Raw genomic sequence first — 13,019 nt, 5'->3', positions numbered from 1 at the left:
CACAATGTAAAATTAAAAGTAGAATAGACACAATTCTCTATCTACTCTTTTCCGTAATTGAAATGACCAAGAAGATAATTTAGTTGGCTTGTAATTCTTGAGATATTTTTTCTCATCTACAAAACATTTTTCACATTAACAGTGTTATCAGCGGCAAAATTGTTACGTAGTCTATTTAAAGTTTTTTTAGTAATGCGTCATGGATATTTGTGACGTCGAAACATTGCAATGTTGCCGCATAAACTCTGAGTTTCAGTTGAGTTTGGCTTTGACATACAACAAAATTCTAATCTAAATAAAATAATTGAACAAAAATGTTATCAAATATAATTTACTTTAACATTATAGTACATCTAATACATATATTAGCGAAAGACTTAAAACTACAATTAAGAACACAGGTATAATAGTTTATAGGTTAGATTTGTTTTGTTTACATTGTACTCTTTTCCACACCACCCATGAGGTAGAGTTTCTAGGCGCGTTTTTTTGTAGTGGTATGCCCATGGAGACCTAATCCACCTAATCCATCCTAATTAACAATTGTATATCTGGGAAACGTATTTTACTTTCATTCGAGATCATATTTACCTTTTTATATTTAGTTCTGGTTTCCTTTGATGGTGTGTTTACTTATCAAGTCGTCTTGGTATCACCGTATATTTTATTTCTTCTGCTACGATTTGTGTACACCATTCTTCATAAAATTAATCACTGAATTCTGTCTAATGCACTTACCATATTTACAAAACAGTTAGTATTCATTCTCTCCTCAGACGTTCTAACTTAATGCTCATGTTTAATTTTGAACAATTACAATCATATCTGTGCACAAAAATCTTTCACGCTCTACAATACCATTTTCTACAGTTTTATTCAATTAATTATGTGCATACCTTTAGTTGTTTCCACTCTCGTCACTCAGGAATCTGGAACTTCATGTCTCAGGAATTTCCAAAAAAATTTAGTCTAATATTTCTAACATCAATACTGGTAACTGGACACATTCCAAACCCTACATTCGACAACTAAAATTTCCACAAAAGTAAATTAAAAATAGAATAAAAACACAATTCTCTATCTACTCTTTTCCCTAATTGAAATGCCCAAAAAGATAATTCAATTGCCTCGGAATTCTTGAGATATTTTTTCCATCTACAAAACATGTTACACATTTGCATTGTTATCAGCGGCAAAACTGTTAAATGACTTTTGTTCTGAAGAATAACAGTCTCATGATTATTTTACAGAAAAATTTAGTCTAATATTTCTAACATCAATACTCATAACTGGACACTCATATTTCCAAAAATCCGCAATCATTTATTCCAAACCCTACCTTCATTTCACACCCGAAATTTCCACAATGTAAAATTAAAAAGCATCAGGACCAACGCAGAAACAACGATCGTCATTTGAACCAATAACAATTTAAAAGGATTACGGAGAAAAAAGACAAAGTGCTAAAAAAATCGCAAACAACCAAACGCCAAATCCTTCGGACGGTCCGATAAATAATTTACGGGGTCGAAAGCGCCAAAGTTAAATTATATCCCTGCTCTCATTAAACCGGCGAATGTTTAAATAAATAAGGAAGGAGACGTGGGGAAGGGGTGAGCGATTCACGAGCGCGAAGGGCGGGGAACGCGATAATTCGGCGAGAATTTCCAAACAAACGGCGGAACCTTTTAATGATATCAGGATAACCGTTAATAGTGGAGGCGCCGAGCGATAAATATCCAGGCAGGCGGCGGCTGCAACGCTAACTGTTTTTATTTTATTATCAATTTTTAACGAATTAATGAATATACGAATTTGCAGGCCTCCGTTGTGGTGAGGGTGCCGTTAATTGAGTAATAAAAATAATGCATCGATACTGAACGTATAAATCATTTAAATAGGCCGAAGAATGCGTTATACGTTAGGGGAGAGAATTTATGCATCATGTAAAAAGGAATTTTACTTGTTTATATTTTCTCGATATTTTTTCCCTAAAAACCAAAAACATGTACCTTTCAAGGGAATCATAAATTGTTCCGAATCTATGGTACTTAGAATTCCATCTGGTAGATCGATATTTTAGATCTTTTAATTTTGGGTCGGCCTGCTTGCTTGGCGCAGTGATAAAAGCGACAAGACGGTCCTCCTACTGTTGCGATAGTCGGGGTTTCGAATTACGAATGGCGGTCGCGCAGAATCCTGCTGAGGCATGGTCGTAAATTTATGTTTGTGATTGTTTAATATTTGTGATTGTTCTAGGCAAGTGTGCAAAATCCAACAAGGAAAGTGATCCCAGTCACGCCAGTAACCAGGCTGGGTAAGACCGGATGTCTTCTGGGATGCTTTCTAAATTGATCACTCGCCGGCGGGTAGGCTCATAGAGAAATAGATATTGAACTTCATAGGAAATTTTGAGGAAATGTTTCACGACATCCAACATCTAGACGTCACTACTTTTAACATATTACTTGTTTTATTCACTACGGTATTTAGAATTTCATCTGGTAAATCGATATTTTAGATCTTTTAATTTTGGGTTGGCCGGCTTGGTTGGCGCAGTGATAAAAGCGACAAGACGGTCCTCCTACCGTTGGGATAGTCGCGGTTTCGAATTACGAATAGCGGTCGCGCAGAATCCTGCTGAGGCATGGTCGTAAATGTATGTATTATATTGAGCCGCGACGGGATCTGATTGGTTCATTTCGTTCTATGGTTTGTTTATTTTGTACGCCATTTTCACTTTGCCCTATAAAGAGAACAGTGTGGTTAGCTTTTTACTATTGTATTTTATTAGCATATAGAAGTCGGTAGTTGAAATGCATTCTCGTTCTAGGAAGTGTTATGTGCCCAGATGCACAGATAGTGAGGAAATGCATCATCGTTTTCCGTTAAAAAAGCACCCGGCAATCTTTAAGAAATGAGCAGAAACCATTAAAAATCCTAAACTGGTTGGGTTAAACATCAAACAGATTTATGATCGTTACCATGTCAAACATTTTTGTGATATATTTAAACTTTCCTTCAAGGACATATGAACAATTCAGTAATGGTGAAAATAATACCACGAGCCCAGAATATGTACAAACGGAAGAGGATCAAAAATCAAATTGATGTAGAAGGTATATTGAAGGAGTCAGTATGTTCTGTTCATAATTGTTACCATTAATTTCTAAACGGTCTTACTATATTTGTAGTGAACAGACATTTGAACAAACTCCAGAAGGTAATGATAAAGTTTGTATTCATTCAGCGAGTATCCCCCTTTCTGCTCATTCTTACCGTTAATTACTTAACTCTATAACTTCAGTCCAGGTGTTCCTATAAGAGCAAACAAAGTTTTACGTTGTACAGTAGTGTACATCTCAGGTTATTTAGTAAAACTTTCGAAAAAAGAAATTAAGTGTGATTTTTGTTTACATACAATTATGAATAAATCAGTAGAGTAGAGGTAAGTCTTGTGCCCAGGCTCCAACAAAATTGTTTTATTATACTGTCAGTAAATCTTTGAGCTATGTCTTATTTTATTCAGAGATTTTGCCACGTCGATAATATAACAAAACTTTTGTCAAATGTTTAAAAAAAAGTAATTTTAAAACCCTTCAATTGTACATTACCATAATGATCTTTCGGATAAAATATTAAAAGTACTAAGAAGGTATACTTTTGACTCAATACTTTTGAGTAAAACAGGTAAACAGAATATTAAGAGGGAAATGTATATAATATTTATATTTTGTAGATAAATTTACATTATATATTTATATTTATTGTTATAGATTATATTTATATTTATTTATTTTTACAGATTATATTTATATTTATTTATTTCTAAATATTATACTTATATTTAATTAAATTTTATTTAATAAATTTATTTAATAAAAAACTGTTTTTTATTTAAATTTCATTGGTCATTTAAACATGACATCAAGGCTGTCACGTGCCAAACATTACTAATGAGCCAATCAAATGTCTTCACAGTGAAATATTTTTCTTACAGGTGCCTATAATGGAGATTTAAAACGACCAATCAAATTACTTGAATGACACATTATGGCGCCCTCTGAATATTGGGCAAAGCAAAACTTTGCGCCAGAGTCCCCTATTGAGTTGCATTTCTATTACTCTATGGGTAGGATTAATGCCGAGGACCGTGATTCGGACACGTAAAACTGTAGGTCCAGTCCGGATAAACCCTCGTTGGTAAAAAGGAGACTAAAATATATATCAAAAAAAAATTTGCTTCGTTTATGTTTAAAAAAAAAACGTTTGAACCCGAATGTAAAGGAACTAGGCGGGATCACCGCTTCTCTTTAATTGTAGAACTTGTTTTATTTGTGAATACTTAGCAACATTGTTGATGTTTCTTCGGGGGTTGTATTATTCAGATGTGATATTTTAACAGGTCCAAAGGACGTTAAAACTTAACGTTTGGTAAATAAACCGAACTGAACTTTTTGGTGCCGTCCATGCTGAGTTTCATCAAATGGTGAGTTCGTTCACAGAGTATTCCAGTTTTCTCTTTTTATTCCCATTTATTATTTATTAAATCAACATTTATTATATTCTATTGATTATTTTATATTTTTTAGCATTTATTTATTATGATATATATTTATTTTCCATTTATTATTCTCTATTTATTATTCTAATTCTTAAATTATGGTAAATCAAAGATAATTGTTTTATGGCTACAACTATAAATATAAATTATATCTATTTTATAAACCAGAAACTAACACCAAAGTGGCCAAAGTTGGTGGCCAAGGTTTATTTAACAAAAAACCATTTAATAAAAACAATGAAAAACTTATTTGCGCCCTTATTTAAATATTAAAATGGAAAAACAAACAAGAGTTACAAACAGAAAAATTAGATCATAATTCTCATGAAAACTAAATTAGCCAACCCAAAATAACATCCGTAAACTTTTAAAAAAATACCTTCACTGCTTATACCATCCTATTCCGCTAGCCTAACACCATCATTTTAGGAAAATATAAAATTGTCATTAATTACTTACTGTGATTATATTTCCCTGGCCATGTTGTGTTGCTTTTAATGTTTGAGAGTTTAAATTTCACATAAACCATGAGAATATTAAATACAATAGCAAAATTAAATAATCATTATAACTTTGAACATACCGGCGGGCTCCAAAAATATGAATATTCAGTCGGTGATGACAGAATTACTGTTTTTTATTATCATGGCCATCTAGCTCAGCTGTACGTTGTATATATTACCGAGAATTCTCGGATCTTTTATTCTAAAATGTTCCAAAGAGAGTTAGGAAAGTCAATTAGAGTTGGCTCTGTTTCACCAAAACCCGAAATTGGGTAATAAAGTTATATGGAACTTTTTATTCCCACTCATTTACGTCCTAAATAACTGAGAGTGCAATAAATAAAAAGGTGCTCTTTAGTTAATGGGATATATAAATCACAAAAAAACTGAACCTGTTTACAAAAATAAAATTAGTATAATCAATTATAAAATAAATCTATCTTAAATAATCTACTACAAATATAGAGCACTTGTTATACATATAGATCCTACTCGTATTTATGGTTGCCTATCATTCTGCCCTACTTTTTTTTCGTAGTCAATAAATTAGATATACATTATTCTTAAGAATATTTCCAGCGATGCAAATTGTTTTAATAAAATTTTATCATAAGGTACCAACTTCTAAATTTGAGTATATTTCTCAATCTCTGAAAATTTGACGTCAACGGCCTTGCATATGACGTAATCTGTCATAAAAAAAATTTAGGCCATACGTACTCATTTTGTTTCCATTTAGTTTCACGTATAAAACAAGGATAAGAGTAAACTTTTCTCTGTCAAATAGTCAATTGTCGATCTGTATATTTCGTTCGGCTCACAACAAACAAAGAATTAAAAGATATGACTCAACTGTATTAGACCAAAATATTACAAAATAGCAATGTTAAAAAGACTTTCACCCGTTCCATGATCGGTGCGTGTTGAAAGAGCGTGAAAACGGACTGAAAAATAGGGTTTACCGTAATGTTTTTGTAAAAATTTTACTTAGTGATGGCGACCAACAGAAGAGATGTGTTAAAAACTTCAATGGACCCGTTGCCGAACACCAATGATCCTTTAAGAGATCTTTTTGAAGCCTGCAAAGTCGGCGATATAGCACGAGTAAGAAAATTGATTACTCCGACTACCGTTAATGCCAGGGACACTGCAGGTAGAAAGTCTACCCCTTTGCATTTTGCTGCAGGTAAAAGTGCTTTTTTGCTCCGTAATATACTACAGTTATTTAATTATAAATACAACACACAGTTAAAATATTTTGTTTTTATGCAAACTAACATTTTCATTTTCACAAGTATGTTTAGTGACAAACAACATGAAATTGTAGGGTATGGTAGAAGAGATGTTGTTGAATTCTTGTTATCAGCTGGAGCTTCAATACAAGCAAGAGATGATGGTGGACTTCATCCTCTTCATAATGCTTGTTCTTTTGGGCATGCTGATGTAGTACGGCTTCTCTTAGAAGCTGGTGCAAGTCCAAACACACGTGATAATTGGAATTATACTCCCTTGCATGAAGCAGCAATTAAAGGAAAAATTGATGTTTGTATAGGTTGGTTATGATACTGTGGTGAATCCTTATGTTAATTAAGTACATCTTGATTAGCTCTCCTTCAACATGGCGCTGATGTTAATATTCGCAACACTGAAGGAAAAACACCTTTAGAAGTTGCAGATGCAGCAACAAGACCTGTGTTAACTGGAGAATACAGAAAGGTATAGGAATATGATTAACATCAAATTAGTAGTAAGAGAATTTTGGTTAATACAGGATGAACTGCTTGAAGCTGCACGCTCTGGCACCGAAGATAGGCTTCTTGCACTGCTTAATCCATTAAATGTAAATTGTCATGCAAGCGATGGGCGAAGGTCTACTCCATTACATCTAGCAGCTGGTTATAATAGAGGAAGAGTAGTTCAGCTGCTACTACAAAATGGAGCTGATGTTCATGCCAAAGATAAAGGGTAAGCAAAAATTATACTAGAAAATATCTAGAACAAGATTAATGGTTCCTTCAGTGGATTAGTACCACTTCACAATGCCTGCTCCTATGGACATTTTGAAGTAACAGAAATGTTAATTAAACATGGAGCCAACGTTAATGCTAACGATCTGTGGGCTTTCACTCCCTTACATGAGGCTGCTTCCAAATCTAGAGTAGAAGTTTGTTCTTTGTTGTTAAGTGAAGGTAAGGCAATAGGAGTGGTTATTTCTGTATCATAGTTTGTAACTTTAATTATTTGCAATTTTTAAGGTGCTGATCCTTATCAATTGAACTGCCATTCAAAATCATCCATTGATGTTGCACCAACCAGAGAATTACAAGAAAGATTAGCATGTAAGTTTTGCTAACTTTAGCACTAACACTATTATTATTTATATAGATTGTGTTGAAATAGTACATCTTTAGAAACATATAGATTGGGACAAATGTTGAAAATATTTGCAACTTTATCGAGAGGGAAAATGAGGATCCAAGAATATACATTTCTTTAAAATACTTTTTATTTTATAGATGAGTACAAAGGTCATCTGCTTTTGGATGCAGCCCGACAAGCTGACAATGCAAAAATTAAAAAATACCTTATTGCTGACGTAATAAACTTCAAGCATCCATATACGGGAGATACCGCCGTCCATGCTGTTGTAACATCTCTTTATCCTAAAAGAAAGCAGGTATGCACGTAATTTTTATTAAAACGAGAGTTTGTTTTCACAGGAATGTTGCATAGGTTTTGGAATCCCTTATTCGCAAAGGGGCTCCCTTAAATGAGAAAAACAAAGACTTCTTGACTCCTCTGCATCTGGCAGCTGATAATTCTCATTATGATCTCATGGATGTATTACTGAGAAATGGAGGGAAAGTAATATTCCTTTATACATAGTCGTACTTCGCAGTATAAACAGAGTTATTTTCAGGTCAACGCGTTAGACGGCCTGGGCCAAACCGCCCTTCATCGGTGCGCTCGAGAAGACAATGTGCAGGCCTGCAGAATACTATTGTCTTACAATGTCGATACTTCGATTGTGTCACTTCAAGGTTATACTGCTTCCCAGGTAGCTTCTGAGAATGTTGTAAAGATCTTACAAGATCCGCCCGCTATTCCTGCCGATGTGGAGGGTCAGCTGTTAGAGGCAGCTAAAGCGGGAGATCTCGACCAAGTACAAAGATATTTAGGATCATATCCACATATCGTCAATTGTCGGTAATACTTATTAACGAACTCTCATAAACAAATATCACATAAATTTATTTTACTGCATATTTAGAGATTTGGATGGACGTCATTCGACACCATTACATTTCGCTTCTGGGTATAACAGGGTACAGGTGGTAGAGTTTCTACTGCAGCAAGGTGCCGACGTTCATGCTAAAGATAAAGGGTATACAATGATTTATTTATTGTTCATGCTGTGTTTTATAACAATGACAATTTTACAGAGGATTGGTTCCATTACATAATGCTTGTTCCTATGGGCATTATGAAGTGACAGAATTGTTAGTAAAACATGGAGCCAGTGTGAACGTGGCTGATTTATGGAAGTTTACACCATTACACGAAGCTGCCGCCAAAGGCAAATATGAAATTGTGAAACTGCTGTTGAAGGTAATAACCTTTGTTTAATTAAGAATGAAGGCCTTCATATGGTGAAATTTTAGCACGGTGCCGATCCAAGCAAAAAGAATAGAGACGGCGCTACACCCTTGGATTTGGTAAGGGAAGGGGATCAGGATGTTGCGGATCTTCTTAGAGGTAATGCTGCATTACTGGATGCCGCCAAGAAAGGTAATTTAGCTCGCGTACAAAGACTGGTAACTCCTGAAAACATCAACTGTAGAGATGCTCAGGGAAGAAACTCCACTCCTCTACATCTGGCTGGTATGTTTATTGCTAAAAGGGTGATGTTGGTGGTCAATTTCAAAGTTTGTTTTTAAGCGGGTTATAATAACGTAGAAGTGGCAGAGTATTTGCTTGAAAACGGAGCGGATGTAAACGCCCAAGATAAAGGTGGTTTGATTCCCTTACACAACGCTTCTAGTTATGGCCACTTGGACATTGCCGCGCTTCTAATCAAATATAGCACTGTCGTTAACGCTACCGATAAATGGGGATTTACTCCTTTACACGAAGCTGCTCAAAAAGGAAGGACACAATTATGCGCTTTATTGGTGAGCAGTTCAAGAATAATATTGTATATAAAAGTTTAATGGTTGCAATCAATAGCTCGCTCATGGAGCTGATCCATTCTTAAAAAACCAAGAGGGTCAGGCTCCGGTGGATTTAGCATCAGCAGACGACGTTAGGTGTTTATTACAAGACGCAATGGCTTCTCAACAAGGTATAATTATTGATAGAGTTTGCAAAAGAAACTATTTATACTATTAAATAACAAAATAGGTGTTCCCACAACTGCTGCTTCAATATCACGACCTCCGTCCATAGCTCTACCATCACACGCACCAAGTCAATCAATGGCTGCATCTACATTAAGTGCCACAAGTGGTGTCACGGCAGAAACAGTCGTAATGCCATCTGGAGCAGCAGTACAGTTAATGATACCCATCGTAACTGTGGGAAGTAGACACAGCGTAGTAGAAAGTACGTTAGCTAATCCGTTAAATAACCTAATCCATAATTTACGTTCATTCCTCGCAAACAAATGTACTGTAGGTTGTGGATCTTCAATAAAACTTGAAAATGCCACAGATGAAGTCAGTGACATTTACTCTGTCGCCAAATTCCTAACGTCCTTAAATCTGGAACATCTATTAGACATATTTGAAAGGGAACAAATCACCCTGGATATTTTAGCAGAAATGGGTCACGAAGACCTGAAACAGATCGGAATTACAGCCTATGGTTTTCGACACAAGCTGATCAAAGGTATACATTTTTCTGTAGTAAAATTGAATGTCATGTCAGTGGTGATTTGTATCAAGGTATGGAAAGGCTGGTAGCGAGCTGTGGTGGCTTATGGTCTACTCCTACCAATCCGGGTACCCTATTAGTAGATTTGCTCGCGGACGATAAAGAGTTCATTACCGTTGAAGAAGAAATGCAAAACAGTATCAGAGAACATCGAGACAATGGCCACGCTGGTGGAGTTTTTGCGCGCTATAATATTGTTAGGGTAAATCGAACGAAGCCTGCATATCTACTGTAAATATTATAATATATATACTATACTTTGATCCTTAGATCCAAAAAGTACAAAACCGAAAACTGTGGGAAAGATATAGTCACAGGAGACAGGAAGTAGCGGAAGAGAATAATAATCAAGCCAATGAAAGAATGCTTTTCCACGGTTCACCATTTATCAACGCGATAGTGCAGAAAGGATTTGACGAAAGACACGCTTACATCGGAGGTAAAATTAATTTGAAATAACATGAAAAAGGAGATACATTTTTTTATGTCAGGTATGTTTGGTGCGGGAATATACTTTGCTGAACATTCATCCAAAAGTAACCAATATGTATATGGTATTGGTGGTGGCACTGGATGTCCAACACACAAAGATAGAAGTTGCTATGCATGTCACAGGTAATGGTTTCATCCTATTAGGATTGCAAAAACCATAGTTATGGATCATTTTATATGTGCTTTCAGGCATTTACTGTTGTGTCGAGTAACACTGGGCAAATCATTTCTGCAATTCAGCGCGATGAAAATGGCTCATGCCCCTCCAGGTCATCATTCTGTAGCGGGCCGGCCATCAGCGGGCGGTCTAAATTTTCCTGAATACGTAGTATACAGAGGAGAGCAAGCTTATCCGGAGTACTTCATAACCTATCAAATTGTCAAACCTGAAGACTTCTCCAGCGGTAACGAATCGGACGTTAGGTGATTTGAGGTAAAGTGACACCTTGTCTCTCTTGACAGACCTGCATAGTTGATCTGATGGTGTTATTACAGGAACAATGGTTGATGCTCCAACAGCCCAGGTCATATAAAGATCTGTTTTGTAGTCTGATGTGTAACGTGATGAAGTGCTTGATTCCCGCGCGAAAAAAGTGCAGCTGCGAAAGACAGAAAAAATAAACGGACAAAAAAACGAATCAATGGTGCTCATACTTGTTTCTGAATTTCTGTAATCTCTTTAAAGCTGTCATAAACATTATTCTCTTAAGACTAAAATCATGTATTGTTCATTAAACTTTTTATATTGAAATTTTAAGGTTTAAAAATTCAATGGTTATCCTTATTGTGAATCATCACAAATGAGCGTCCCGTGGTACCCTACAGTTAGTAAACATTCAATCTGTATTCCCACCGATCACTTTTCTAAAATGTGTTCATTATTGTTAAATGGTTAACAGTAAGTTTACTTAAGACTTTTTTGTATAGGTAAGTGTAGGTTTTGGTCTTATAATCAGTCGTAACACTAGGTCAAAATTAAAGATTCTCCAAGGACAGCCGAGTGGGTCGGATCATTTTGTTTTAATTTGCAAAATATTTTCATGACTGAATCGGTAACTAGGCGGTGGTCTCTTTAAATCGTTTGATTTTTTAATTAAATATCATGATTGTTTTTTAAGGGGCTATAAGTTTCAGCTGTCCTTCGGAGGATCTGCTCACGCTCTCTCCCCCCACCCCAGACCAAACAATAATCGTCATATAACCAGACCTGTGCCCCCTTATCAGATTCGAACGAATCGTTGATGTTCTGTATATTAATTGGGGAAATATATTGATTCGATTCGAAAAAGCAATTGTGATATTTTCTCGGTTTGTATTTTCTAAGGTATAGCTGTATGTAAACGTAAAGGGTGTGGTGTCTTCACTATTATGCGATTTAATCTCATTTTGAATAAAACTACTATTTATCTACCATTTGTTTGTTTTTTAGACCTTTACCCAAGCTGACATTTATTACACTTAGGCAGCATTTGTGCGTATTAAACTAATAAATAGAAAATAATTTTTCATGAGTAAAACGTAATAAACCTGACAAGATAGGATAATCGTCTTATAACTATGAAGTCGTGGACATGAAAAAAATTAAAATCCCACCTGGGTATGAAAGCAATTTATGCTGGTGTTTTTTGTGATTGTCCATAGGCAAATTCGAGAAATAACAATCATGACAGTAACCAGATCATTCTGACAGTCCCTAATAGGGATTTTGCTGCCGCAGAATTCATTCAGAAACATTCCTGAATGCTGATGTTTTTGCGGTTATTGAGTTTGAACGAAATTTAGGGGTAAATAAATATGACAATTTTAATATTTTCCATTTTATATTCCAATGTTAATAATAAATTGGTGTCCACAATTTCTTTTTGTGGCATCCAGATCAGCAAAAATGAATTGTTTACTGCAGATCTGTAAGTCAAAACATACACCCATTCTGCAATTAAGGCGGCAATATCTTTAGTTTCGAACTTGGTCACCAACTAGTTGGTTGTAATGTTAAAGAGCCCGAACTAAGCAGTAGCCTAATTTATAAAATGAAAAAGATTAAATTTAAAAAAAACCAAACTTGTAATTATCAGAGACTATTTGGGACCCTTCCAACGTCTTTTTTATTATTATAAGATCATAATTTTTGTCAGACCTCATTAGAATTGAGTAGTTGTTGAATCGTCATTATATCAAAGTGGAAGCCATCTGGATCAAATTTAATTTAATATCTGATTTCAACCATCCTTTAAATTGAACTTTCTCTAATACTAAATGTCTTCTAACATTTAATAATTTCAATTACATTTTTTAAAAACCCACTTCGTTGTCATTTTATCTTTTCTAGTCTTATCATACATTTGACTGCATATTACTTTTAAGAACTGCTGCATAATTTTATTTTACAATGGTTTTGTATTCATGTATAGGTACTTTTCAATTATCCATTAAAGGAGGTGACTTGGTCAAGTGCAATGTATCATTGAACCACAAGTCGATATTGAAGAATAAGAGTTGTAAGATAAAGTGTTCATTATATAACTTTG

At 34.9% G+C, this 13,019-nt stretch overlaps 1 protein-coding gene across 3 annotated transcripts; it reads left to right on the top strand.

The window, feature by feature from the left end:
• Nucleotides 1-317: 317 nt before the first annotated feature.
• Tnks (tankyrase) lies at nucleotides 318-11,901 on the top strand. 3 transcript variants are annotated; one of them, XM_076401462.1, is made up of 22 exons: nucleotides 318-497; nucleotides 5,855-6,253; nucleotides 6,395-6,619; nucleotides 6,674-6,783; nucleotides 6,839-7,032; nucleotides 7,087-7,256; nucleotides 7,323-7,406; nucleotides 7,584-7,744; nucleotides 7,801-7,932; nucleotides 7,988-8,274; nucleotides 8,339-8,452; nucleotides 8,511-8,676; nucleotides 8,730-8,949; nucleotides 9,007-9,239; nucleotides 9,295-9,409; nucleotides 9,469-9,669; nucleotides 9,742-9,954; nucleotides 10,011-10,201; nucleotides 10,270-10,438; nucleotides 10,491-10,614; nucleotides 10,681-10,924; nucleotides 10,987-11,901. In XM_076401462.1, the coding sequence occupies exons 2-21, from the start codon at nucleotides 6,061-6,063 to the stop codon at nucleotides 10,916-10,918; spliced, it is 3,540 nt and encodes a 1,179-aa protein (XP_076257577.1). In that variant the 5' UTR covers nucleotides 318-497; nucleotides 5,855-6,060; the 3' UTR covers nucleotides 10,919-10,924; nucleotides 10,987-11,901. The 3 variants fall into 3 exon arrangements, with proteins under 3 accessions (XP_076257577.1, XP_076257576.1, XP_076257575.1); XM_076401461.1 differs by lacking the exon at nucleotides 318-497 and having other exon boundaries at nucleotides 5,149-6,253; XM_076401460.1 differs by lacking the exon at nucleotides 318-497 and having other exon boundaries at nucleotides 5,149-6,253; nucleotides 9,469-9,954.
• The last annotated feature ends 1,118 nt before the right edge of the window (nucleotides 11,902-13,019 follow it).

The sequence above is a fragment of the Rhynchophorus ferrugineus genome, unplaced genomic scaffold (genome assembly GCF_030347505.1).
Source record: "Rhynchophorus ferrugineus isolate W39M unplaced genomic scaffold, kcgeb_rfMv2 rfM4, whole genome shotgun sequence".
NCBI classification, from domain to species: Eukaryota; Metazoa; Arthropoda; class Insecta; order Coleoptera; family Curculionidae; genus Rhynchophorus; species Rhynchophorus ferrugineus.
The sequence above is the reverse complement of the archived record's forward strand: the minus strand, read 5'-3'. Positions and strand labels throughout refer to the sequence as shown.

Excerpts from the sequence above, each read along its gene's own strand:
- Tnks (XM_076401460.1), top strand. The coding sequence starts at position 6,061 with ATGGCGACCAACAGAAGAGATGTGTTAAAAACTTCAATGGACCCGTTG. Across the intron at positions 6,620-6,673 it reads AAAAATTGATGTTTGTATAG|CTCTCCTTCAACATGGCGCT; the intron begins GTTGGTTATGAT and ends CATCTTGATTAG. Across the intron at positions 7,407-7,583 it reads ATTACAAGAAAGATTAGCAT|ATGAGTACAAAGGTCATCTG; the intron begins GTAAGTTTTGCT and ends TTTATTTTATAG.